General features: G+C 42.9%; 1 protein-coding gene and 1 non-coding gene across 2 annotated transcripts; both read left to right on the top strand.

Annotated features, from left to right (window-relative positions):
* Positions 1-268: 268 nt before the first annotated feature.
* On the top strand, positions 269-22,100 carry cavin2b (caveolae associated protein 2b). Its single transcript, XM_060918531.1, has 2 exons — positions 269-1,107; positions 20,721-22,100. Exons 1-2 carry the CDS (start codon positions 643-645, stop codon positions 21,504-21,506), a joined length of 1,251 nt encoding a protein of 416 aa, XP_060774514.1. The 5' UTR covers positions 269-642; the 3' UTR covers positions 21,507-22,100.
* A 1,473-nt stretch (positions 22,101-23,573) lies between these two features.
* On the top strand, positions 23,574-23,655 carry trnas-cga (transfer RNA serine (anticodon CGA)). The gene has a single exon. It is a non-coding gene; the product is annotated as a tRNA-Ser (tRNA).
* Positions 23,656-23,981: the final 326 nt, after the last annotated feature.

The raw sequence follows: 23,981 nt of genomic DNA, 5'->3' as shown, positions 1-23,981 counted from the left end.
ACACACACACACACACACACACACACACACACACACACACACACACACACACTTTCCTGCTGCTCTTTAAACTGGCACGAGGCCAAAGACAAAGAGTTTGCACTGGCAGTTAGTGCTGCTTATATCCCATTAAACACACACACACACACACACACACACACACACACACGGTCACTACACACACACAGAGCGCCACATAAATTTCTCAACACTGTGTGAAGCTGTCATGACAACCAAACTCCGCCTCTTTTGGGTGTGGACTGATATTTAAGCTGCAGGAGAAAATAACCCTCAAAACTCCTGCAACTGAAGAGAGAAAAATACAGGATACAGAAAGAGGGAATGAAAGACTGAGAGAGAGAGAGAAACAGAGAGAGAGAGAGAAACAGAGAGAGAGAAACAGAGAGAGAGAGAGAAACAGAGAGAGAGAGAGAGAGAGAGAGAAACAGAGAGAGAGAGAAACAGAGAGAGAGAGAGAGAGAGAGAGCGAAGTGGAGCAGCTGAATCTGGAAGCAGAAATCTTTTTCCAACAAGCTCAGACAGCTCTTTCTCTGTCTCTCTCTCACACACACACACACACACACACACACAGAAGAGAGTGTGTGAGGTGAGGAGTAGTGAACGAGTGCAGAGAGAGTAAACATGGGTGAAGACGAGGTGCAGGTAGAGAAGATCAACATGGAGATGGAACACGAGAGTCAGGAGCTGCTGGTGCCGTCTGACCCCCAGCCGTCTCACGGCGAGCCGTCTGTCCCTCTGCAGCTAGACGAGACCCACGAGGTGAACGCCATCACAGTGCTGACGCTGCTGGACCAGCTAGTGAAGATGCTGGACTCAGTGCAGGAGAAGCAGCAGCAGATGGAGGAGTGGCAGCATGTGATGGAGGGATCAGTCCGTCACATCCAGAACGACATGAATAAACTGGTGAAGAGCAACAGCGTGACGACAAACAGCGTGAGCAAACTGCTGGAGAAGAACCGCAAGATCAGCGCCATCATGAAGGATGTGAGGGAGAAGATGGAGAGACAGACGGTTCAGGTGAAGAAGCTGGAGGATAACCACAACTACCTGCTGCACAGAGACAACTTCAGAGTGCTCATCTTCCAGGTGTGTGCGTGTGTGTGTGTGTGTGTGTGTGTGTGTGTTTTGTGGTTATTGTGATTCAGCTGTTCCTCGGAACCAGGGTGTGGGGGTTGAAACATAAGGATGAATTATGATTAGATTTGCTGTTCAAGTTCTATGCAAGAGATGAAGGATGGAGGTTTGCTGGGATTATGGGAAGGAGTTTGGGATTAAAGCTGGACTGCCTTTCAGATTTCTCAAGTGTAGGTCATAAAAAATTTTTCCCAACACACAATTATTTTTATTTAGTGACCAAAGCTACTGAATTCAAATCACAGACTCCCAGTTTTATTAGTTTAGTTATTAGTGGTTTTTTTAAAATAGAACAATTAATAAATTAATTTCCACGTGGCTCTAAATTCTCTGCTATGTTTTCCTGCTTCACCGTGACCCAATTCAAGATACTACGTCATGCATCCCGTGGTGGGCTTTCCCTGTTCACGCAAGGCATTGTGGGATACAGATTTGAAACAGGAGAGAAAAATGGAGGGCGTGAGTGTGCGAATGAAACGTGAAAGAGCGACTACAGTAACGGAAAGAAAGTGAGAAGAAAAGACGTTATGTTATATGCGAAGGAAAGGAAATGCAGGACCAAACTAATAAATATTGGTGCTCAGCGAGCACCTCGGTGTGATCAGCTGTTCGTTTAGCGACAGAATGATGGAACTGTCAGTGCACGCTCAAAGGGAAACCTGTAGATGGCAGTAATGCAACACTGTGGATGCCAGCTGCCGTAAAACCCAAAAGAAGAAGAAGAAGGTAAACCTGTGCATGCGCACACAGACTTCCTCTGTCTGCTTGACTGCGCCAAGCGAGCGATTTCATGCACATTATTTGCTTTAATCCCCTCAAATTAAATAACTTCCCAGCCACAGAATGGCCTGATATTTTGTGAGATATTACAGAAATAAACAGATATCACAATCACCACATTTCAGACGGAACTAAATTTCACCAATTTTATGAAATCGAAAGGCCGACTAGCTTTAAAGAGATTAGAATTTACAGATTGGGATTAATTAATTAAACATGGTTTCTGTTGAGTGATTTTCAGCCTGATTTTGCTGCTGAAGACAAAAATCTCACATCGTAAAAGAATTGTTTGTTTGTGAGCTGAGATCGGCGATGTTTGAACGCAAATTGTGACATTTACAATCGCCAGTTTAGTGCCACTGTGACAAACAGCAACGTGTCTGTGAGCGTCAGAAATCTGTGATTAAAGTCTCACATTCGGTATCGCGAATAGAGAAACGTAAATGAAATGTTCTAATGGACAGAAAATCTTCTTCCCGGTAGGGGTCGCCACAGCGGATCTGTTCCACATATTCAATTTGGTGTAAGTTTTACAATAGATGCCCTTCCTGACACAGTCTATCCAGGATTGGGACTGGCACTCAGTACACACTGACTTGTACAACCCCACTGGCTGGGTATTTAACCAAATCTGCATGTCTTTGGACTGTGGGGGAAACCTGAGCACCCTGGGGGAAACCCACACAGACACAGGGAGAACATGCAAACTCCACACAGAAAGGCCCTCGTCAGCCATGACATTTGAACCCAGAACCTTCTTACTGTAAGCTGACAGGGCTAACCATTACACCACCATGCTGCCCTAATGAACTGAAAATAATTTCCTCAATCCTCACTGTGGAATGAGTGTGTTTATTTTCTGCACGAGCAGATTTCCGGATCACATGAGCAGAACATAGTGGTGTTTAATCACAGGTCTATCGTTAGAGGATCTTCATCATATGATCTGACACAGAGACCCACATGCTATCACACAGTCTGTTAGAGAATCACACCACACATCACTGAGACCTCATACAGCGCGACGGGGGTCAGCTTTAAACATCTCTGAAATGACCCAGAGTGAAAACGGGTTTAGAGAGAACTGAGGGATTAGTGAGCGTTGAAGGATTAGTGAGATCTGATGGATTAGTTGTTAGGGATTAGTGCATCTACCTTCTGCTTTAACACTCCTGATTCCTCAGCAGATAATTCCATAAACAAATGAACTCACTCTGAAGGTAGGGTGTGTCTCAGGGTCTCTACTGAGAAGTCTAAATCTAAGTAAACACGTGTGTGTGTGTGTGTGTGTAAGAGTTAACTCACACTGAGTAGGGTAAAGGGTGGAGCAGTTGGACAGAGTACTGCATTCTTAACACACACACACACACACACACACACACACAGTTTTTCCTCTGAAACATCAATGTCTCTTTCCTTCACTAAATTTTCCATGTTTTTTCAGTGTGACAATGAAAACTCTGTGTGTGTGTGTGTGTGTGTGTGTGTGTGTGTGTGTGTGAATACAGTTGAGTCTCACCTGAAGGGTGTTATGTTAAGAGCTCTTGTAATGTGTGACATTCCTGAGAGACTAAAACACACACACACACACACACACACACACACACACACACACACACATTTAGAGCAGAAAATGTGTTTTATAGCATGATCGCTTCACTGCCTAAAAAGGCTATCTGGAGAGAGAGAGAGAGAGAGAGAGAGAGTGTGTGTGTGTGTGTGTGTGTGTGTGTGTGTTAGAGTACAGTGTGTGTGTGTGCGTGCGTGTGCGTGTTATTGCTGTTTTGTTTTGCAAAACTTGCTTCAAATGATTAGCATGCGATTTGTTTAGTGTAGCAGTACACTGTGTGTGTGTGTGTGTGTGTACTATATTTCTCATGCTGCTGTGGAATGTACTGTGCTGTGGAGCTTCAGGCTGCAAAGTCACATCAACCCTCGAACCCTTTCAGAGTTTCTCCACTGAGGTGGTTCTGTTAAACAGGAGAACCATCTGAACCTTTAGAACTGGTGTGTGTTTACACCAGAATGAGAACTGAAATGTTAGTGTGTGTGTGTGTGTGTGTGTGTGTGTGATGAGCGCAGATTTGGATTTCTGGTTTTGAAGAACCTTTGACTCCGCCCCCAAACAACTAACATCAGATCAGAAGCATTTCAGTATATTAATGAATTAAGCATATTTATTAACCATGTTATTCAGCCTCGTGTGTGTGTGTGTGCGTGTGTGTGTGTGTGTGTGTGTGTGTGAGAGAGAGAGAGGAAGCTGTGATAAAAGTCAGAGGAATTAATGATGTGTAATTCTTCACTGCATCAGAACTCAGTTTTATCAGAGTGTGTACAGAAGCTGAATGTTCAGCTGCAGTGTTGTTCCTCACTCAGAGGTCAGATATATGAATGCACACTTGCAGAACCCTTATTCAGACAGGATTAGTTTCCCATGTGTAATTATTCCCGGAGTATGCTCAGTGATTTTACTCTGAACCTGCTGTGTGATTAATATTTACAGGCTGCCTGCACTCGGTGTCCGGAAAGATTAGTGCGTGTTTTCTCTTCTGTAAACGGAGCAGTAGAAATAACTTCAGGTTCTGTTCGTCCCGTCGGATCGGACATGTTGGTAAAGACTGCGTTATATCCTGTAAAGAGGTTTTCCACTTTTTCTTCAGGATAAAGATGCTTCAGGAAGCACTCGCTCTTTTCTCTCGTGTCCAAAACCAAAAGTTTGAACACAGAACAGTAAATTTCAGACGAGGGTAAAAGGGCGTGTCAGAGGTTTTAGAGACATTATTAAGTTTTTAGCACAGGTACACACTACATATATGTTATGGTCATGTGACCTACTGATGAAGGGCAGCACGGTGGTGTAGTGGTTAGCGCTGTCGCCTCACAGCAAGAAGGTCCGGGTTCGAGCCCCGTGGCCGGCGAGGGCCTTTCTGTGTGGAGTTTGCATGTTCTCCCCGTGTCCGCGTGGGTTTCCTCCGGGTGCTCCGGTTTCCCCCACAGTCCAAAGACATGCAGGTTAGGTTAACTGGTGACTCTAAATTGAGCGTAGGTGTGAATGTGAGTGTGAATGGTTGTCTGTGTCTATGTGTCAGCCCTGTGATGACCTGGCGACTTGTCCAGGGTGAACCCCGCCTTTCGCCCGTAGTCAGCTGGGATAGGATCCAGCTCGCCTGCGACCCTGTAGAACAGGATAAAGCGGCTAGAGATAATGAGATGATGAGATGACCTACTGATGATCAAGCATAGCCTCCTCCCTTTCAGTGAGCACTCAGTGTGTACTAATATGAGGTGCGTATAGACACGCCCATCTCTGTGATGTATACACCTCACTAATCCTGTCTGAATCAGTTGGAATTACTACACACAAACACACACACACACACACACACACACAAAATCTCATCCTGAGTGCAATGCTGTATGTTATTGCTAAGAGCAACAACTGTAACTCCTTCATGAACTCCTCACACAACACACTCTGATACCCATGCAGAGTGTGTGTGTGTGTGTGTGTGTGTGTGTTATACTTACTGGTTCTGTAGTGTGTTAAGTTCATAACATTTTAAAATTAAATCGTTCTATTTGCACCAATCAGGTCACATGATACATTTATACGTGGTCTTTAGAGGGAAGGGGTGGAGTCAGGAGTGTGTGGATGCATGGGTGGATGTATATGTTTTGGATGAGAGGTGAAACATCTTTAAGAACTGGTTCAGGTATGTGGACGATGCCTGGGTTAAAATCAAAACCCATGAGGTGGAAGCCTTCACAGAGCACATCACTGCAGTGGATATCAACATCAGCTTCACTCAGGAGGACATCAGTGGTAACCTCCTAGTCTTTTTGGCCTGCAGCGTGCACATCAAACAAGACAGAAGCCTTAGCATTGAGGTCTACCAGAACACCCCCCCCCCCCCCCCCCCCCCCAGACCAGTACCTACTGTTTGACTCTCACCACCCACTGGAACACAAATTGTCCTTACATCACACAGCTTAGAACATTCCTACACCGGTAGAGGGAAAAGAGAAAGAGCAAAAGCACATTAAGGAAACACTTCAGAAGTGCGGGTATCCCAACTGGGCTTTCGTCAAGACCAGGAAAAGAAACATAACGGACAGGGAAGAAAACAGCAACAAACACAAGAACATTTTTGTTCCCTACATTTCTGGACTATCTGAGAAACTCAGGAGGATCTTCTACAAACACAACATCCCTGTACACTTCAGACTCAGTAACACCCTGAGGCAGAAACTGGTCCACCCTGAGGACAGAATGCCCAGAGACAAGCAGAACAACGTCGTGTACGCAATTCAGTGCCGTGAGGAATGCACAGACCTGTACACTGGGGAAACGAAACAACCGCTTCACAGGCACATGGCTCAACACAGGAGAGCCAGTTCCTCAGGCCAGGACTCTGCTGTCTGTCTTCATCTCAATAACAAAGGACACTCGTTTCAGGACTGCAATGTAGGCATTCTAGCCAGAGAAGACCAGTGGTTTGAAAGAGGAGTAAAAGAAGCCGTCTTCTTCAACCTGGAATGACCATCACTGAACAGAGGAGGTGGTCTGAGACAAAACTTATCAGCCACCTACAATGCAGTCCTTGGCACACGTCCCAGAAAACTGAATACACATCCAGACCAAGACTCAGCTGACTTCAATGACTCGCATGATGGCAGAGAGAGAGACAACGACCCACAGATCACCCTAACGACCCTCTAGGCTGCTAACACTGTTCACACCCGGACCCCAGTGACCCCAACACCTACAGGATGAATCAACGACCCGTGTGACCTCAACGACTCTCCTTAGGGTTGCTTTTGGTCCAGTAGAGGAAAAACACCCGGAACTCCGCACTAGTCAGACAGAACTGAAGAAGCCTTTCGGATGAGAGGTGAAACATCTTCAAGAATTTTGAGCAAGTCCAGTTGGCTTCTTTACCAAACAAGGTTTACAGAAGGGTGGCCTGATTAGAGCCCTCATTTTTTCAGATGCAAATTAGAACTTAGCAGTTAAGGCAGTAATGTAGGGTGTGTGTGTTGTGTGTTGTATGCGTTGTATGTGTGTGTGTATGTTGTGTGTGTGATTAATGTATTAAATCATTAAAATGAGGACACAGCAGTGTGACACAGTTTACACTCTCAGTGTGTTTTGAGTCTCGGTTCTGTCTCAAATTCACTCTGAGTGAAGTTTCCACTTCCTGAGTTCTCACACTTCCTGTTATTCAGGTCAGTCATGTTGGCTTTCCTACAAGCGCTCTCCTAACTGAGGGGATTAGAACAAAGCCATGGGCAACACACACACACACACACACACGATGATCTCATCCTGACTGGAATGCCTTATGTTATCGCTAAGAGCAACAACTCCAACTCCTTGGATTCCTCAGATAATACACTCTGATACCCATGCAGTGTGTGTGTGTGTGTGTGTGTCTGTGATCCAGCTGTCTCCACCAAACCCCTCCTTCAGTGGAAACTCTGAGTTCTGCTGGGTTTGGCTTCCTTCACTCCCCCCCCTAAGATATTAATCTTTGGCAGATGCTTTTCTCCACAGTCCCTGTAATATTGTGTAAACAGCTGAAGGCCAAAGGATTAAAGTTTAGAGGTTCGTTCTGTCATGCTTGAGTTCTTCAGTGACTGTCTTTAACTAAAAAAAAAATCCATTTCAAACCGAAGTAAGTTCACAAACAATAAAAATCAGTTTTAGAGTTTTGGGAACGGATTGTTCACAAAAACTCGAACAATTAAACTTAAAGTAAAATCAAACAAATAAATTAAACACACAGCAGGTCGATATGAATATGTATATGAAGTGTATATTCATAGCAGGTAACAATTTGCTCCTGCTGGTTTGTACCCTGTGGGCGTGGCCTGTCCAGCTTATGTCATTAGTTGCAGTGAGAAACAACAGTAGCTCTATACAGGATACATACAGCTTCAAAAAGCTAACTAATTAAATACAAATAATGAACTAATCAGTGTGAGTGTGTGATTTGAATGTTGCATGCTTGACTTTACTAGCAAAGTGAGCTAACTTTACTCACTACATTGACTCACCAGAGGCCAGGGGCAGCGCCAGAGAGTTTCTTTTGCTGGTGCTATGGCGTTGCATGACTTTTCAGTGAGGGTGTTCTGAAATTTCGGGTTTCCTGTTAATGTGCTGGCCGATGCAGTTTAATTCCCTCTGCCAAGGAAGCTGTGCTTTTAGTTTGTTTGTTTAAACAGGATTCTGCAAAAACTACCCACCCAATTTTCATGAAACTTGGTGGAAAGGTGTAGCATGGGCAGGGAAGAACCCCTTAAATGTTGGAGCGCATCCGGCTCACAGGGCGGCCCGATCAATTTAGTTTCTCTTTCACTAACTTTTCAACATTTGGCCTTAGTGGAGGTCTGAGCTCTCCGAGTGGCCTTCTCATTTCTATTGTAACATATTGTAGGTACAGTCCGCCATTTTGTGTCTAAGAACTACAACTCCCAGCCAACTTCCGTGTGATCTACGTCACGCCTGGGCGGGATCATCTACGTCAGTCCGCCATGAGCGCATAAGTCCAGGCGGAAGCTCCCAGCTCTTTGTCTCTCGTGTCTGGATTCCAAGGAATTTAGACGCATAAAGAGATGCTCTCAAACCCGAAAACACCTCTTTCTTGCAAGATCCATCATTCAGCGCGATTTCTTACCCTTGGCCAAGGTAAACTCTAAGATCGCGCGATTTTAAACTCAGTGAGTTACAACCGGTTTATTCGTATTAGAAGTGATGTCACGACTGCAGCCCAGGCAGTTAAAAGTTAAGAAGCGATTGAATCCTTTTAACTCAAAAGCGCTGTGCATATTATTCTAATCAGAGACTTTTCCTCACAAATGCTGAAGTTCGGATCAAGAATCCTCTGCCTTCACGGAAACGACCCAAGTGCTCCGCCGGACCCAAGAAGACTCTGCACTTTCTACACGGGCGGCTCACGTGCTTCATGAACAGCGAAGCTCTGCAACGGCGAACATCTTCTCAGAACTTTGCTAGAGGCAAGATATTGAGTAAAATATATTTGGGCATAATAATTAAGCTAGTTTTAGGAAGTTGTTTTATTGAAATAGTGTGAATTTAAACCCAGGTTTATCTGTTACACTGTTAAACACGCAGCGTGTTGAATTGATCTGTTTTGTTTTAATATCTCAATTAGACAGGCGGTGTATGCTCCTTTTTCTCTTATTCTTACTAACATTTTAATTTCATTACTATACATCTTGATCTCATCAAGATGTTAGTGGTTTCAGTATTATGAGCTAGTGGGTTAGCTACCAGCTAGCCCTTTGTTTCATTAGCCTCAGTAGGCCTCACCAGGCCTAACCAACACACACTCACAAACATACCCTAGTTAGCCACACAGCTAATTCCTTTGTCTTAGCTTAGCCCCAAAGCTAATCTAGGCCTACCACGTGCTTAGCTAGGCCATAGGGCCTTTAACAAGCACATAGCAACAAGCTAGACCTAACACACCTTTCTTTGTTTAACTCCACGAGGTGGTCCTTGGGCCTTAACTCCTCCCCCACAAACACGTGGAGTTAGCCACAAGAGCCAACCCTCTCAAGAGCAACACCCAAGGTCTCTCTCTCTCTCTCTCTCTCTCTCACACACACACACACACCCATACACATAAACACACACATATATGACCATCATATTTGAAGATATCTGCTGACATTATTCATTTTATTTTTTTTATCTTTGTTATAATAAATTCATTTATTATCAAAGCTGTGTGTATTCATCTTGTTGGTGTTCCAATATTTTCGAAGTCCCCAATCTCTCAAAGAATTCAAAAGGTGCAGATGATTTATGTAATATGGTAAGTGATCAATAATAATTTGGAATATACCATAATTTAGCTGTTTGGTAACTTGTTATTAAGCACTAGAATTAATGGTATGATTCACTGATTCACTTTGAATGATTCACTGATTCACTCTGAATGGTTCACTGATTCGATTCACTTGAACGATTCATTTGAATGATTCAGTTCAAACGATTCAATGAGACTGATTCTATGGTATGATTCCATTCAAATGAGTCAAATTAAACGATTCAATGGGATTGATTCAATATAATTATTAACCTTCAAATTTAACGAGACTGATTTAATGAGATTGATCACTTAATATTAATAGTAACTGTGATTGTACCTACAATATGTACACACACACACACACACACCCAATACCTGCTCCATGACAGATACAGTGCCGTTCTGTGTTAAACACAAGGCGAACAGCTCACAGGATGTAAATATAAGGTTCACAAGCCAGCCGACCTAAACACACCTCTGAATATAACATTTCACACAGTTAATCCACAGCCAGGGCATGAACACATGCAGCACACACACGGAGGTTTGTACACATTTCGGGATCAGATTCTGAAATCACAAACTCATGCTGTCAGTCACCAACACCTCGACCAGTGACTCAACAGTGTTCAGTTCCCTAATGTTATCGGAATGAACATTACATGGAGAGAACTATAAGGAGTCAGAATTTCTGCCTCAACTGTCAAATATGTCACATTGATAATAATTGGGAACAGAGAAAAAAATCATGATCTTCCCATTCGATATCTTCATCACAAAACAACGCGTCTGGTGATTGAGTCTCCACACATGGATGTTTATGAAGTAAAAAAGATCCATTATTATATTGCTAATGCTTCACTAATCCTAAATTGCAAAAAAAAAATCGTGCTCTTTCTAACAGGACGTGAAATTAAGGTCAAAAGTTCAATGAGTGCTGCTCCCTTTGGCTGAATCAGGTCACCTGCATTGGCTTTATGTTTTTTAGTCTAATAATAATCAATTTGTTTTATTAATGTCTCATCTCATCTCATTATCTCTAGCCGCTTTATCCTGTTCTACAAATTATAATATCTGCACTTTAAAAATTCTAAATAAACCACAGAAAATCCTTGGGGGTGCAAAAGAGGTGCGATGGCTCTCCTGGGGTATCTACAGCACCCCCATGTCCCTCCCTGGTGCCGCCAGAGACACAGCGATCTTTGTTACTTCCTTCAAAGCTTTATTTATCTTCCTCACGTCTCTGCACACAATTAATATAACAGGAGAAGATGAGACCAGGGCTGTAATATTTTTCTTCCATTTTTGTGGGATCTAACTGCAAAGGAAAGAAAGATTGTTTGGATTTGTGACTTTACAGAGTTATACCTAATTTACATAGACTTAAGGAAATTTCAGTTTAAATGAATAAACTTACAGTCTGTTATCTGTGTCTGTTATCGACATCAGAACTGAACGAGCTCCTGCTGCTTTGTCATGTGCTGCTGTGAGCCAAGGGCGTAACTTTGGGTCTACCACTGGGGGGGTTAAACTCTTATTTATTTATTGAATCATTTACTTGCGTAAAAAGAATCATGCTAATTTGGCATTCCTGTATTAGAAATACATTGTGATATTTTTACTCTGATTTACTTAACGTAGTTGCAGCTGTGCACTTGACTATTTATACCACAATGACACAGTAGTTAATTCATAGTGTTTAAGCACTAGCTAGCAAGACTGTGGCAGCTTCCACTCAATTGATTTTGTGTGTGTGTTCACTATCTATGAAAAAAAAAACCAAGAACTTAACGATTAATCAATTGCATCACTGTATTGACACCAATAAACTACACACAGCAAATGTCTTATGCATAATTCATGACAACACTCAATACATCACACAATACAGGGTGGCACACTGGAGTGCAGCTTGCATCTCTATTCTGAACATGGCAAACTAATTTTACATATTGGTGGGCATCACCAGTTCATACTAACAAAATCCAAACAAAAGCATGAAAATACAAAAGTAGGCCTATCTGTGAATCACATATTAAAGTATGTTATAACATATTAGGCTGCAACTTAACACACATACCATACCATGCCAAGTATTTGACTAAAATAAACAGGATGCCATACTGATGTCTATTCTGCCAGCAACTATACTACTACTACTAGCAGACTATAGATATTGTTGGGCAATTCAGATAAAAGCACCAAATACCTGTTTGCATCTCGGTGTAAAAGAAATGAACTGTGTACACACTGACTTCTTAGTTAAGAGGTCCAATTTGTCCTGATGTATGTGACACACTGCAACATGGTTCAGCCTCTGCTGTGTCATAGTTGTGCGTAACCAAGTCTTTAATCGTCTAAGAGCACTAAAGCCCCTCTCTGCCTCAGAGGATGAGACTGGTACCACAAGGAGTAACCTCATCAGAGTTTCAATTTCAGTGAATAAGCCTCGCACCTCTAATGGCAAACCTTTGAGAATGTTTGTAGCCTCTCCACAGGAACTGTACATGTAATTATGTTTGAACATGGGTAGCTGGATTTCCAGCAGCTGGGCATTAATTTCTGGATAGTCATGAACCACTGGGTCAATATTTCCAGAAAGCAAGGTGTTCTCCAGCTTTTGCAGGGTAAGAAGACCACCCTGCTGGAAACGTTCTGTGAACTGTGTGTGAATGGTGTCAAGTAGCTTATAAAACTCAACTCTGTAGTATTCCATAGGAGTTTTAGGACTGAAACCACTTGATTCTCCACTATAGCGCTTGGGTGGTTGTCGAACTCTTGGCATTGTTATAGGTTCTAAGTCTAAAGAATTCACAACTGTAGATGCCTTCTCAAAAAGGCTTCGGAAGGCCTCATCACTTCTCTTGCCATTGAGAGTAGACTGAACCTTACAAACAGCAGCCTGCATACCAGAAACAGTCTGTGTCCTTCTCTGAAGAGAACTGTTGAGACACTCTAGCTCTCCAACTGCTTGTGCCATCACAAGACCAAGTACAGTGCTGCCTCTCATAAACTGCTGAAACAGACCATTTGCAGTGGCTGCAGTGGGAGAGTCAGTCCCTGCCATTTCCTCTAAGGCAGTGAGGATAGAATCATACTGTGTTAAAACGGAACGGATGGCACCATGTCTAACAGTCCACCTAGTTTCACACAGTGGTTTCAGGGCACTTGGGGTTCCATGGTCAGATATCGCTATCTGATGAAACATCTGTTTGAATTTGCCAGACTGTCCACACAAAACTCCTAATTGATGAACCCAATCAAGGGCATCTCGCACAACTCTAGAAGCTGTGCATGCCTTCTGTGCTATCAGATTCACACAGTGTGCTCCACAGTGCACATATAAAGCTAGTGGCTGTTTCTCCTTAATAAGCGCCTGTGTACAAGAATATTTGCCAGACATATTCGCTGCGCCATCGTATGTCTGCCCACGCAGTGCTGACAATGGCAAATTTAGTCTGCAAAGTACATCTAATGCTACTTTTGCAAGATACTCTCCTGTTGTTTCAGGCACTGAATACATCCCAATAAATTCCTCATGAGGATTTAAGTCATGATCCACATAACGAAGACATACAGATTCTTGTTCTTGACCTGATATGTCTTGTGTCCCATCAACAATCAAGGCAAACTGTGTGACTGGGAGGCATCGAATAGTGTCAGCTATTCCTCTTATAATGTCATTGCTCATTATGCCTAGTATTTCGTTCTGAATGAGAGGACTTGTGTAATCCTGCTTGTGTGTCTCTAACCACTTCTGCAAAGCAGGGTCATCTTCTGCCTTGTCTTTAAGATGTTGGGATAGATTACCCTTCTCTTCCACATGACCTCGTAGAGCTAAACCTTGCCAAGCTAAGTATTTGATGGAGCCTACAATCTTCAACAATCCATACCTTGCTTCCTCCTGTTGTCTGGCAACAGCTGAAGAAAGCTGTGAAGCTACAGTGTTCCCTTTTCGTGCATAGATGTTCATGGCTTGGATATGCAGCTGACTTTTTGCATGTTCTGAGAACTTCTGGATAGCCTTTTTCCAATTTCTAAAGCCTACATTCACAAAGGCAGGGTCACACTTGCTTGCAAATGTTGACTGATTCCAAAAACTTTGGCACAGTGAAAACATATGACCCCTTGTAAGGTGGCACTGTAATGCAACCAAGGAAAAGTTGTGAACCATTTCTGTTGAAAAGACAACACACATTTAGCTCACTTCTGCACTACTATAAACTTAGGATCAGGTTGCACAAGTGATAATGTCTGAAACATCAAATCCTTTCCTGTCCCTGCCAGTGTTCGACTGGTCCCTGACGTGGGGCTCAAGATCCTGTGGTAAACATGACAAGAAAACTTGTCACTGTCTGAAATAACAATCCTATTAAATGAATGTATTGTACATATCAATAACACTATTCACAGCTAAATTATGTTTCCTTGCATTCTCACCTGCTCATTTGCCTGACTGCTGCCCTCATCATGTGTCCCTCTGTGAGGAAACCACACGGACCAAATACAAATCAGTTCAGTGTCCTGACAGTGTGTGCTTGCATGCACAATTTTGTTTTTTAAGGTCTGTTACCTGGTCATCTGTGCCTCCTGCGCTGCCTGTCTCTGTGCTCTCCCTCCCTCTCTTTGGTCACCTGACCCTCCGCTGCCTCCTCTTCTCTCTCTCTCTTCAACTGCTGCAATTCCTCCGTCACCTCCTCCTCTCTCTTGCTCAACTGCCACACCTCCTCTGTCGCCTCCTTCTCTCTCTCTCTGGCCACCTGTCTCTCTCTCATCACCTGTACCTCTTTGGCCATTTCCCTCTCTTTCCCTCTTCTCTTGATATATAAAAAAATCTCAGTTATAGGCCGTAAGGTGAACCTCGAAAAGTCCTTCCGAAAAGGGATCCCGCTCCGACCTCTCCGAACCGCACACGCTTCAGTTCATAAAAAAGAATGAGTTGTGGTAAGATTACAACAAAAAGTTCGCGTCACAGAATCACGCTCATTTCTTAAATCGCAACATTTAATGAAGAACTAGTATCTCCAAGGCGCATGTACATATTCGGCAGGCGTAATAACACTTTGGCTCACGAGAGGTGCCACGGTTGAAACGTCATCAGACTGGACGAATCGGGTAGCTGGGAGCTGCCAGCTGTGCAAGGGAAACAGAAGCAGCATGGCAGCCACCTAACCGGAGTAGCAGTGCTATCATCCAGCATCACCGAAGAAGAAGAAAACTCGGCCGAAACTGTTGAAAAAACTAAATCTTCGACACATAAGACTTGTTATATGCACATATCTTCTGAAGGAACAAATAAAGAAGCACTTGCTGAGTTCTTGTATGATGCGTGGACAAATGCTGATCTTACAGCAGTGGGCAAAAACCTCAGCTTGTACAGAACACATCGAGACCAATGTCACTGTGTGACTGTACTGGACGGTGTGCAGTCTGTTCATGCTGTGGAAGACCTGCAGTGTGACCATGAAGAATGTGACACAAGGGTGTTTTTGCATGCACAACATGCTGCACAGGAGCACAAGACTGTCATTATTAAGAGCCCTGACACTGATGTGGCAGTCATTGCTGTGAGTCTGCAGAAAGAATTACCATGCAGCTTATACTTTTTCACAGGGACGGGCAACAGGACACGCATCATTGACATTACCAAGGTGTCATCAGCTCTCGGAGCCAGTGTGTGTTCAGCCTTGATTGGGATACATACATTCACTGGGTGTGACTCCACAAGTGCCTTTTATGGCAAAGGCAAAAGGAAGACATTTGCTGTGGCATGTGAGAAAGATGTCTACCTGAAGGCTTTCAAAAATCTGGGGACTGACTTTAACTTAGACCACTCAACATTTGCATTACTTTGCAAATATGTATGCCATCTGTATGATCAGCCAGCTGCAGAAAATATCAATGAGGCTAGGTACAAGGCTTTCTGTATGGCATCATCAGCCTTGCCAGAATTATCTATCCCCCCAACAAGTGATGCCCTCCACCAGCACTGCAAAAGGGCAAATTATCAGGCTGCAATCATGAGGTCATGTGTGAAACAAAACATTGGCGCTCCATCTCCCGCTGGATATGGTTGGCATCTGGAAGATGGAAATCTACAAGTGACATGGATGACAAGAAATCCAGCCCCTGACACTGTTCTGCATGTGATACACTGTGGTTAAAGAGGGAGTGCCTGTGAGACAAACAGATGCTCCTGTGTCTCTGCAGGACTCTGTTGTACAGACTTGTGCAGGTGTTCCAGCTGTTCGAACACAAAGGAAACAGAAGAGAAAGAAGATGATAACTGCCCTGACACTGACAGTGAGGATTAGCATGTCATGTGATTTTTACCTCTATTCTATTGCATTGATATCATTATCATTCATTTTATTATGATGTTTATTTATATATGTATATAAGTTTATGCCAGTCAATGTATACTTGTTATGATTGTTTTTATGTGTTGTATATAGTTGTGAGTGAATAAATGAACAAATGAATACCTGAATGTTCCTTATCATTGATAATTAGAATTATTTCCATTTACTGATAAAAATGACAACATGAAAAGGTCTACCTTATCACCCGCTTGCATCATTGTTCTTTGTGCTATAAATAAAGCACTGTTTGGAATCCATTTAGCCCACTTTAGAAATACATGAATGGTTATCACTGATAATTAAATTGTTTCCATTTATTGATCAAAATGACAACATGAAATGTCTGCCTTTATCATCCGCTTGCATCAATGTTCTTCGTGCTATAAATAAAGCACTGTTAAGAATCAATTTGGCCCACTTTAGAAGGATATTTTGGGAGATTCCTTTATGTTGGTTACATTTGACAACAACAAGCAGGCTGTGGGTGGTAGAAATGGGCAACTGGACTTGCTTGAAGATTCTTGAAAACGTTTCACCTCTCGTCCAAAAGGCTTCCTCAGTTCTGTCTGACTAAGGAACTGAGGAAGCCTTTTGGACGAGAGGTGAAACGTTTTCAAGAATCTTCAAGCAAGTCCAGTTGCCCATTTCTACCACCCACAGTTTACTATGACCTGGATGACTGAGAATCTTCACAAACAAGCAGGCTGTCATTTTTCCAGTTTGTTGTCGTAAATCGGCTATGCAATTGGTTTAGCGCGGTCACGTGGTGTCTCGTGACGTCAAAATCGCATTCCGCTCTGAGGAAAATAGTTCTTCAGAAAATGTCTCGATTTAAAAAACGAGTGCGATTCTGTGATGCGGAAAGTTTGCTATAAGTGTAATATAACTTGGTCCTTTTTATCAGCTAAAGAGCATGTAGTTCAGAGACGTCGGAGCGACCTAAAACGAAAACGGGGTTCACCTTATGGTCTATTAATGTTCAAATGGTTTGAGAGAGGGGGTATATCCGCATCAGGTTTGGAGAATGCATGTTCCCTCACAAAAAAGTTGGAAAGCATTTTAAATACCTTTTGCCGTCTTACTAGCATATTAAGATTGCTACAAAAAAAAGCATTTTTAAATGTTGTTTCAGTGTTTCCCACATAATTTTACTGTCCTACTGTAATATTCAGCCTACATTCTTTTTGCAATGTTATACTTTAGGTATTTCATTTTCCTGGTTATAATGCTCACATGAATTTACCTGGGTTTGAAATTTGTCGAACCCATGAGGAAAATATTAGACTCGTTTTATTATTTCAAGATTTTATTGTGTCAAGAGAGGAGTTTTCTTAGTGACCACTTTAATGCTGTGATTGTAGATAATTAACAAGCTAAATGTCAGACATGCTAGTTAACATCAAAGTTTGCAGTGACTTGGGGTGGAAGACACCAGTAAATAGGGCAAACATTTCCTTTCCCTTACATTAGATTTTTTTTACGCCCATTGTTTTACATTAAATCTTTCGGATTTTTTGCATAAACTATTGAACAACTAACCAGATGTTTCTGGTAATCCTCAACACACCGTTTCAGTCATAGACTGCATCCTTGTCTTTTGTACCTTGGAGCTAGCCTACTCACATGCACCATCATTCACCGTGTGTCTGTGTGTTGCACAGGTGTGTGCGCTCAAAATGAGTGGAGTAATCTCTGAACTAGCCCTCAGCAGCAATGAACGGATGGCATCTATAAGTAAATTATGCCATCTCCCCAAAACGTGTGACTATATTGGAGCAAACAGCAACTTAAGTTACAATTCAAAACTGACATTGGTCCAGTAGATCCCCTGGCACCCTCTGGCAGGGGCACCGCCAGAAATTTTGGGCCCCATGAAAGATTAGAATTTTGGGCCCCCCAACTTTGCCCACCCTCATCACAATTGCACTATTGTCATTATTTGACTTTTGATAGCCCATGGACCTTGAGTTTGTGACTTTATTACATTTTATGTATTAACCTACCAGGGACTAGATGAAAACTGGTCAGTGACTAATTCTGGTGCATTTACAATCACAAATGAAAATTCAAGATTTTGCCACATGCCTTCTTGTGCTAGGACAATTGGTAGTGAAATGTGGGATGTGACTGCTAATAAATCATAGAAAAAGTTTATTAGCAACACTTTAATCTAGCAAACTGTATATGGCGCTCGCTCATTAAAAACTTCAATCCTAAAGCATTTATGGGTTGTATTGCTGCTTACCTCCTTCTCCAAAGGGGGGTTCAGTGGTTTGGTAGGGCGGAGGTCCCCCTGAGGCTGAATCTGTGCATATTTAGGGCACCCCATTAGTTATGAAACTGGTTATTAGCACTAGTTATTAGCACCAGCATAACGTAATATTTCATCTTGTTTATCACACAAGTCAGTTCAGTTATTAAAATGGAAAAAATGTCACTGTACAAACTGTAAAAGTGTTCTCTTGATAGGCTAATCCAACCACGTTCATACTGTTTATTTACCATTCGCTAATATTTTGAACACACATGTGAGCGATAGCTACCTTTCTTTGGGAAAAACTGAGTGACCAGTTGCCTGCCTCTCCGGTCCCTCTCAGCTTTCAGCTGCCTTTCTTTACGTTTTTGACAGCCACTCTTCATATTTAGCGATCATAGACTGTACGCACTCCACTGCTGGCTGGCTGGCTGCTGCACCGCGACACAGCAGCAAGTAGCGTCGCACTGATCAGCACACAGATTTAACGCATCGCGCTTCTACCAGAACTGGACCGTACCATTTCGCAAAAGGGGGAGGGTTAAATGACAATATGTTGAAGAACTCAAGAAATAGACAACCTTGTTCAATTAGCTCATTTTACCAGATGGAATATTGCATTGTTGTTATTTCAAAAGTCTTATTAAAATCATTAAAAGCATATTATCAGCCCCTTAAAGGGCCCCATGGCAGTGCTGGGCCCCTAGAATTGTTCTAACCTTTCCCCCCCTGGCGGCGCCCATGCCCTCTGGCTTTACCTCACAGGACACTGGCAATCGAACAACTAGCTAGCCAACTCCAGTCAACAAACCATCAGCTAACTTAACAGGCAACTTAACAATATGGGTATTTACCTCCTTTTGGTCAGGATTTTTTCTCTTTTTATTTGGGGTTGGTGTCGACCAACAATGAAAAATTGTTGTCTGGCCGCCTTTTAGTAGCCTAGTAAACTAGACCCACCCGCCTAGCGGCCAAAAATATTTTTTGCCTAGCGAGTGGGTCTAGCCTCGCACCATATAAACAAAAACACCCCGGGCATCAAATCGTGCCCGCCAATCACAACGCAAGGTTTTTATTTGGATTCTTTGGGCGGGCTTTTGCAGGAGTGACGACAAGGCTGCGCGACACTGGAGAAAGCACAACAGGAAAGATGGCTACAGCTAGTGAATAGCGCGCGTTTGACTCCGCTTTGGAATCAGTTTTAGAAGAATTAGACTTGGAGTTTTCGTTGAAACATGAGCAGGAAGAGGCTCTCCGCTCATTCCTTTTCAAGAAGGACGTTTTCGCTGTTTTGCCAACCGGCTATGGCAAAAGTCTGATCTACCAGCTGGCTCCGCTCGTAGCCAAAAGGATGGGGCTAGTTTGTGCAGTACGAAGAATTAATAAACAGCTTTGAAACATTACTTTTTGATTGTTTCTTATTTTCCCGTTATTTTAAATTTAAGGGAAATTATTTCACCAAACACTAAATAAAAACTCTCAAAAACAGTTTAAGCAAACCCTTGAAAAACACTTGGAAAAAAATGTGTATGTGGTACAGACTCCAAACTTGTGGTCATTATCTCCAAACTTCTTAATATCTAGAACCTGTTTATTAATTAATACGCATTTTGAAAAATTATTTATTTCAAGGCCTCCCCCACTGCTTTCTGTCGCTCTGACTACGTCACAGTCACTGTTGCGCTGATTGGTCAGAGCGTTGGCCTATACGCACAGAGACAGTTTGAAAGACAGCGGTTTGTTCCTCCCACACCCGTCGGAAATGTCTACGGATCGAGGCCAGACTAAATATTCACATTTAGTCTGGCTTGCCTGGCTAGCCTTTTAGTGCTTTTTTCATCTTACCATATTCAGTTAGCATGAGCCTGCCACTACTTTCTCCAACAATTCATACAGGACTGCGCAAAATGGTGAATGGGTAGAGAAAGCGGGTTGGGTAATACCAAGTATTCAGTGGGGAAGGGGGGGGGGGGGGGGGTTACATTACCAGATGATTAAACATGCTACTATTTTGCTGGCAAATGAAATGAATAGAGAAAATAAACAAGTTATTCATGCAAGATATTTCATATTTTTATTAATGTGAATGATGTGATTATATTGGGGGGGGTTATATTGGCTGGATCTGATTTTTGCGGGGGTCATGCAAATTATGTGCCAGCTGTGAGCGCAGGATGAGGCTGAGCGAATGATCTCCTACATTTCACTTCACATTTTTATTAAATTCCTCCTCTGCTTTAGCCTTCAACCAGGAGGTAATATCAGAGGGTCGTGTGTGTGTGTGTGTGTTCATATTTGTTATAAACATGATGTGTGTGTTTGTTTTTGCAGGATGAGAAGGAGATCCCCTCCAGTGTGTTTGTGAAGGATCCAATTTGTGACGCTGAAAACGAATCCCTCTCTCCTGATGCTAATCGCGCACAGGAAGAAGCGGAGCTTTACACCGTCCAGCTTTCTTCAGATGAGGATCTCAATGAAGAGCAGGAGGATGAGGAAGAGTTTGTAGAATTGATGGAGCCTCAAGAGAAATCTCGTGCTGAGAAGATCAAACGCTCCAGTCTGAAGAAAGTGGACAGTCTGAAGAAGGCCTTCTCCCGCGAGAACTTTGAGAAGAAGATGAACAAGATTGTCTCGGTGGAGAAACGTGAGAAGATCAAGAAGAGTCTGAGTCAGAAGAACAAGGGCGGTTCGTTTAAAATCTTCCACGTCAAGAAGAATCGAGAAGGAGGTGAGGAACATGCTGAGCACGAGACCTTCAGTGAGATCCACGCTGACCTCGCTCCAGCTCAGGAAGAAGATGTGGAGTCTGAGGAACTGGCCAAGGAGAAGATGGGAGGGGCTAAGGAGAAAGAGGAAATGGAGGAAGTGGAGAAGGAGGAAGTGGAAGTGGAGAAGCAGGAAGTGGAGAAGGAGGAGGTGTCATTGGATGATGTTGGTGAGAATGAGCTATCAATCACAGAGGGGCTCAGGGCTGAGTATACACTCTCAGCCACTCTGCCTCAGGAAACCTCCCACATATCCCACAATGCACTGCAAGGAGAGGAGGAGGAGCAGAGGGAGAGAGAGGAAGATGATGAAGGTGAAGAAGAGAGCACTGCTGTAGAGAAGAGAGCTTAAAGCTTGTTCATTCTGCTCCTCCTGCTGACCTCAGTGCTGATACACAGGAGATGATGGAATGATGATGTAACGATGATGTCATAATGAAAAGAGAGCATCTCCACGATGGGGTGAAATTTCTATTAGTCAACATTTATATTGAGATTAAATTAAAGAGGAGAAACCTGAAAGCGTAAACAGTGTTTATCAGAAATGCCTCTGCTGGTGTCTTTAAAATCCAGAAATTTCATATTTAGAGTGTAAAATTAAAACCTTTATTCAAAAGTGAAAGTAAAACATAAAAAATGCTGTCTATAAATCACACTGTTTTCAGATGTGAATTAAAATTCTTTACAAAATACACTACCATATTTGAACACTGCTGTCTAATGTCATTAATCTCTGGTCTATATTTGTGTAACTCTCTGTCATATTAACGAAGCATTTCACCTTAACCTTTATTTTCACTCTTAAAGCTACATGAGAGAAAACTGATGATACCAAAGAAAGTGATGATGACGATGATGATGAATAACTCATAACCATGTTCACTTGCCTTGTTGTCTGAGCACCTCTGTCCAAATGATTCTACAATAAACAAATAAAGATTCTGAACTGTGTTTATGCTCATTATTTCTGAACTTTGGAGGCAGCAGTGTCCAGGTTTCTTCAGTTTATTGTGTGTAGAAACTCAGCAGCTTCACCACAGAAGGCATCAGAGAGCCAAGTAGGACTGTGTGGAAACGAACACCAGCTTTACACTCTACACATTTCAGCTCGATCCAGCTCTCACAGAGAAAAGTCTCACATTGTAAAAGAATTTCTTGGTGGTGAGTTGCGATCGACACTTTACAGTAAAACGCAGGCTATAACAGAACCGATTTATTGCCACTGTGACCAAAGACTAACGAATTTGGGTCAAACTAAAATCTCAGAGTGTGCCATAACCAGGGCCGGCTCTGGCCATAATGCTCGTCTAAAATCCACCAACAGAACGACAGCAAACCCAGCACACATCTCCAGATACCACCACGGCGATGGAGAAACGTAAACGAAACATGCTAATGGACAGAAGCTCACTGTGAAGATTGTGTGTGTTTATTTTCTTCACGAGTTGATCTCCTGATCACGCTGATCGATGGCGTGAGCGGAACACAGCTGTGGTCTTTAATTGTAGGTTAATCGTGAGAGGATCTTTATCACAGAGACACACAGTGTGTTAGTGAATATTCAGTCCTGGGTTTATTGGGCTGCACAGACTGACACAGGGTTTATTAGAATTAGTGAAATAGGGGTGGCACGGTGGCGTAGTGGTTAGCGCTGTCGCCTCACAGCAAGAAGGTCCTGGGTTCGAGCCCCGTGGCCGGCGAGGGCCTTTCTGTGTGGAGTTTGCATGTTCTCCCCGTGTCCGCGTGGGTTTCCTCCGGGTGCTCCGGTTTCCCCCACAGTCCAAAGACATGCAGGTTAGGTTAACTGGTGACTCTAAATTGAGCGTAGGTGTGAATGTGAGTGTGAATGGTTGTCTGTGTCTATGTGTCAGCCCTGTGATGACCTGGCGACTTGTCCAGGGTGAACCCCGCCTTTCACCCGTAGTCAGCTGGGATAGGATCCAGCTCGCCTGCGACCCTGTAGAAGGATAAAGCGGCTACAGATAATGAGATGAATCCTTACAGAGTGGTTTTATGTGAGTGAAGGTTCTGCTGTTCATCATTTCAGAGCTTTAGCGCCTCCTGGCGGTCTGTTCGCTTCATTTCGGTTTATTCTCTTCATCTGAACAACAAAATGGCGGACACGAAAAAAAAACAATGAGATCTTTTAAAATACGACATTAGAAAAATCAGACAGGAAAAGATCTTGTCATGTTGTTGAGGTCGGTTTTAGAAAACAGAAACCGCCGGTAAATTTAACAGTAAATTATTTTGTCCTTCAGATTTTTAAAGCTTCAGAGTCGCGCTAATTACTGACTCAGATTATCACTGGGTTTCTGGTTAAATTCAGATTTTATTCTTAATTTAATCTCCCAATCTCTGATAACTCATTACTGCCCTCCACTTTAAAGGTGAATAATCAGCATATTCTCGCCGCGCCGTCACGGTGGCCGAGAGGTTAAGGCGTTGGACTCGAAATCCAATGGGGTTTCCCCGCACAGGTTCGAATCCTGTTCGTGACGATTAACTTTTAATACAGGGGGAAAAAAGAACACGTTGGTGGAGGCAGTTATTAGTTGAAAAACTTATGACTCTCAATATGGACCCTGACACAATTAACTGGTACATGAATTTTCTTCAAGATAGAAAACAAAGGCTCGTTTTTCATGGAAATACTTATCAGTGTGTAGCCATAATGTTAGCAACAAAAAAAAGTTCCTGTTCTCATGTAAAAGTGAATGCAATGCAGTGGTTCATACAAAACAGTCTGTTGAGGGTCTTCTGACCCTTTTCCCCTCTGCCTCCATTATAGTCAGGTGACTGTTGCTTTGTGTGGAAGGCTGTACTT

This window comes from Neoarius graeffei, chromosome 4 (genome assembly GCF_027579695.1).
Source record: "Neoarius graeffei isolate fNeoGra1 chromosome 4, fNeoGra1.pri, whole genome shotgun sequence".
NCBI lineage: Eukaryota > Metazoa > Chordata > Actinopteri > Siluriformes > Ariidae > Neoarius > Neoarius graeffei.
Note: the sequence above shows the minus strand (reverse complement) of the source record. Positions and strands in the feature narration are given on the sequence as shown.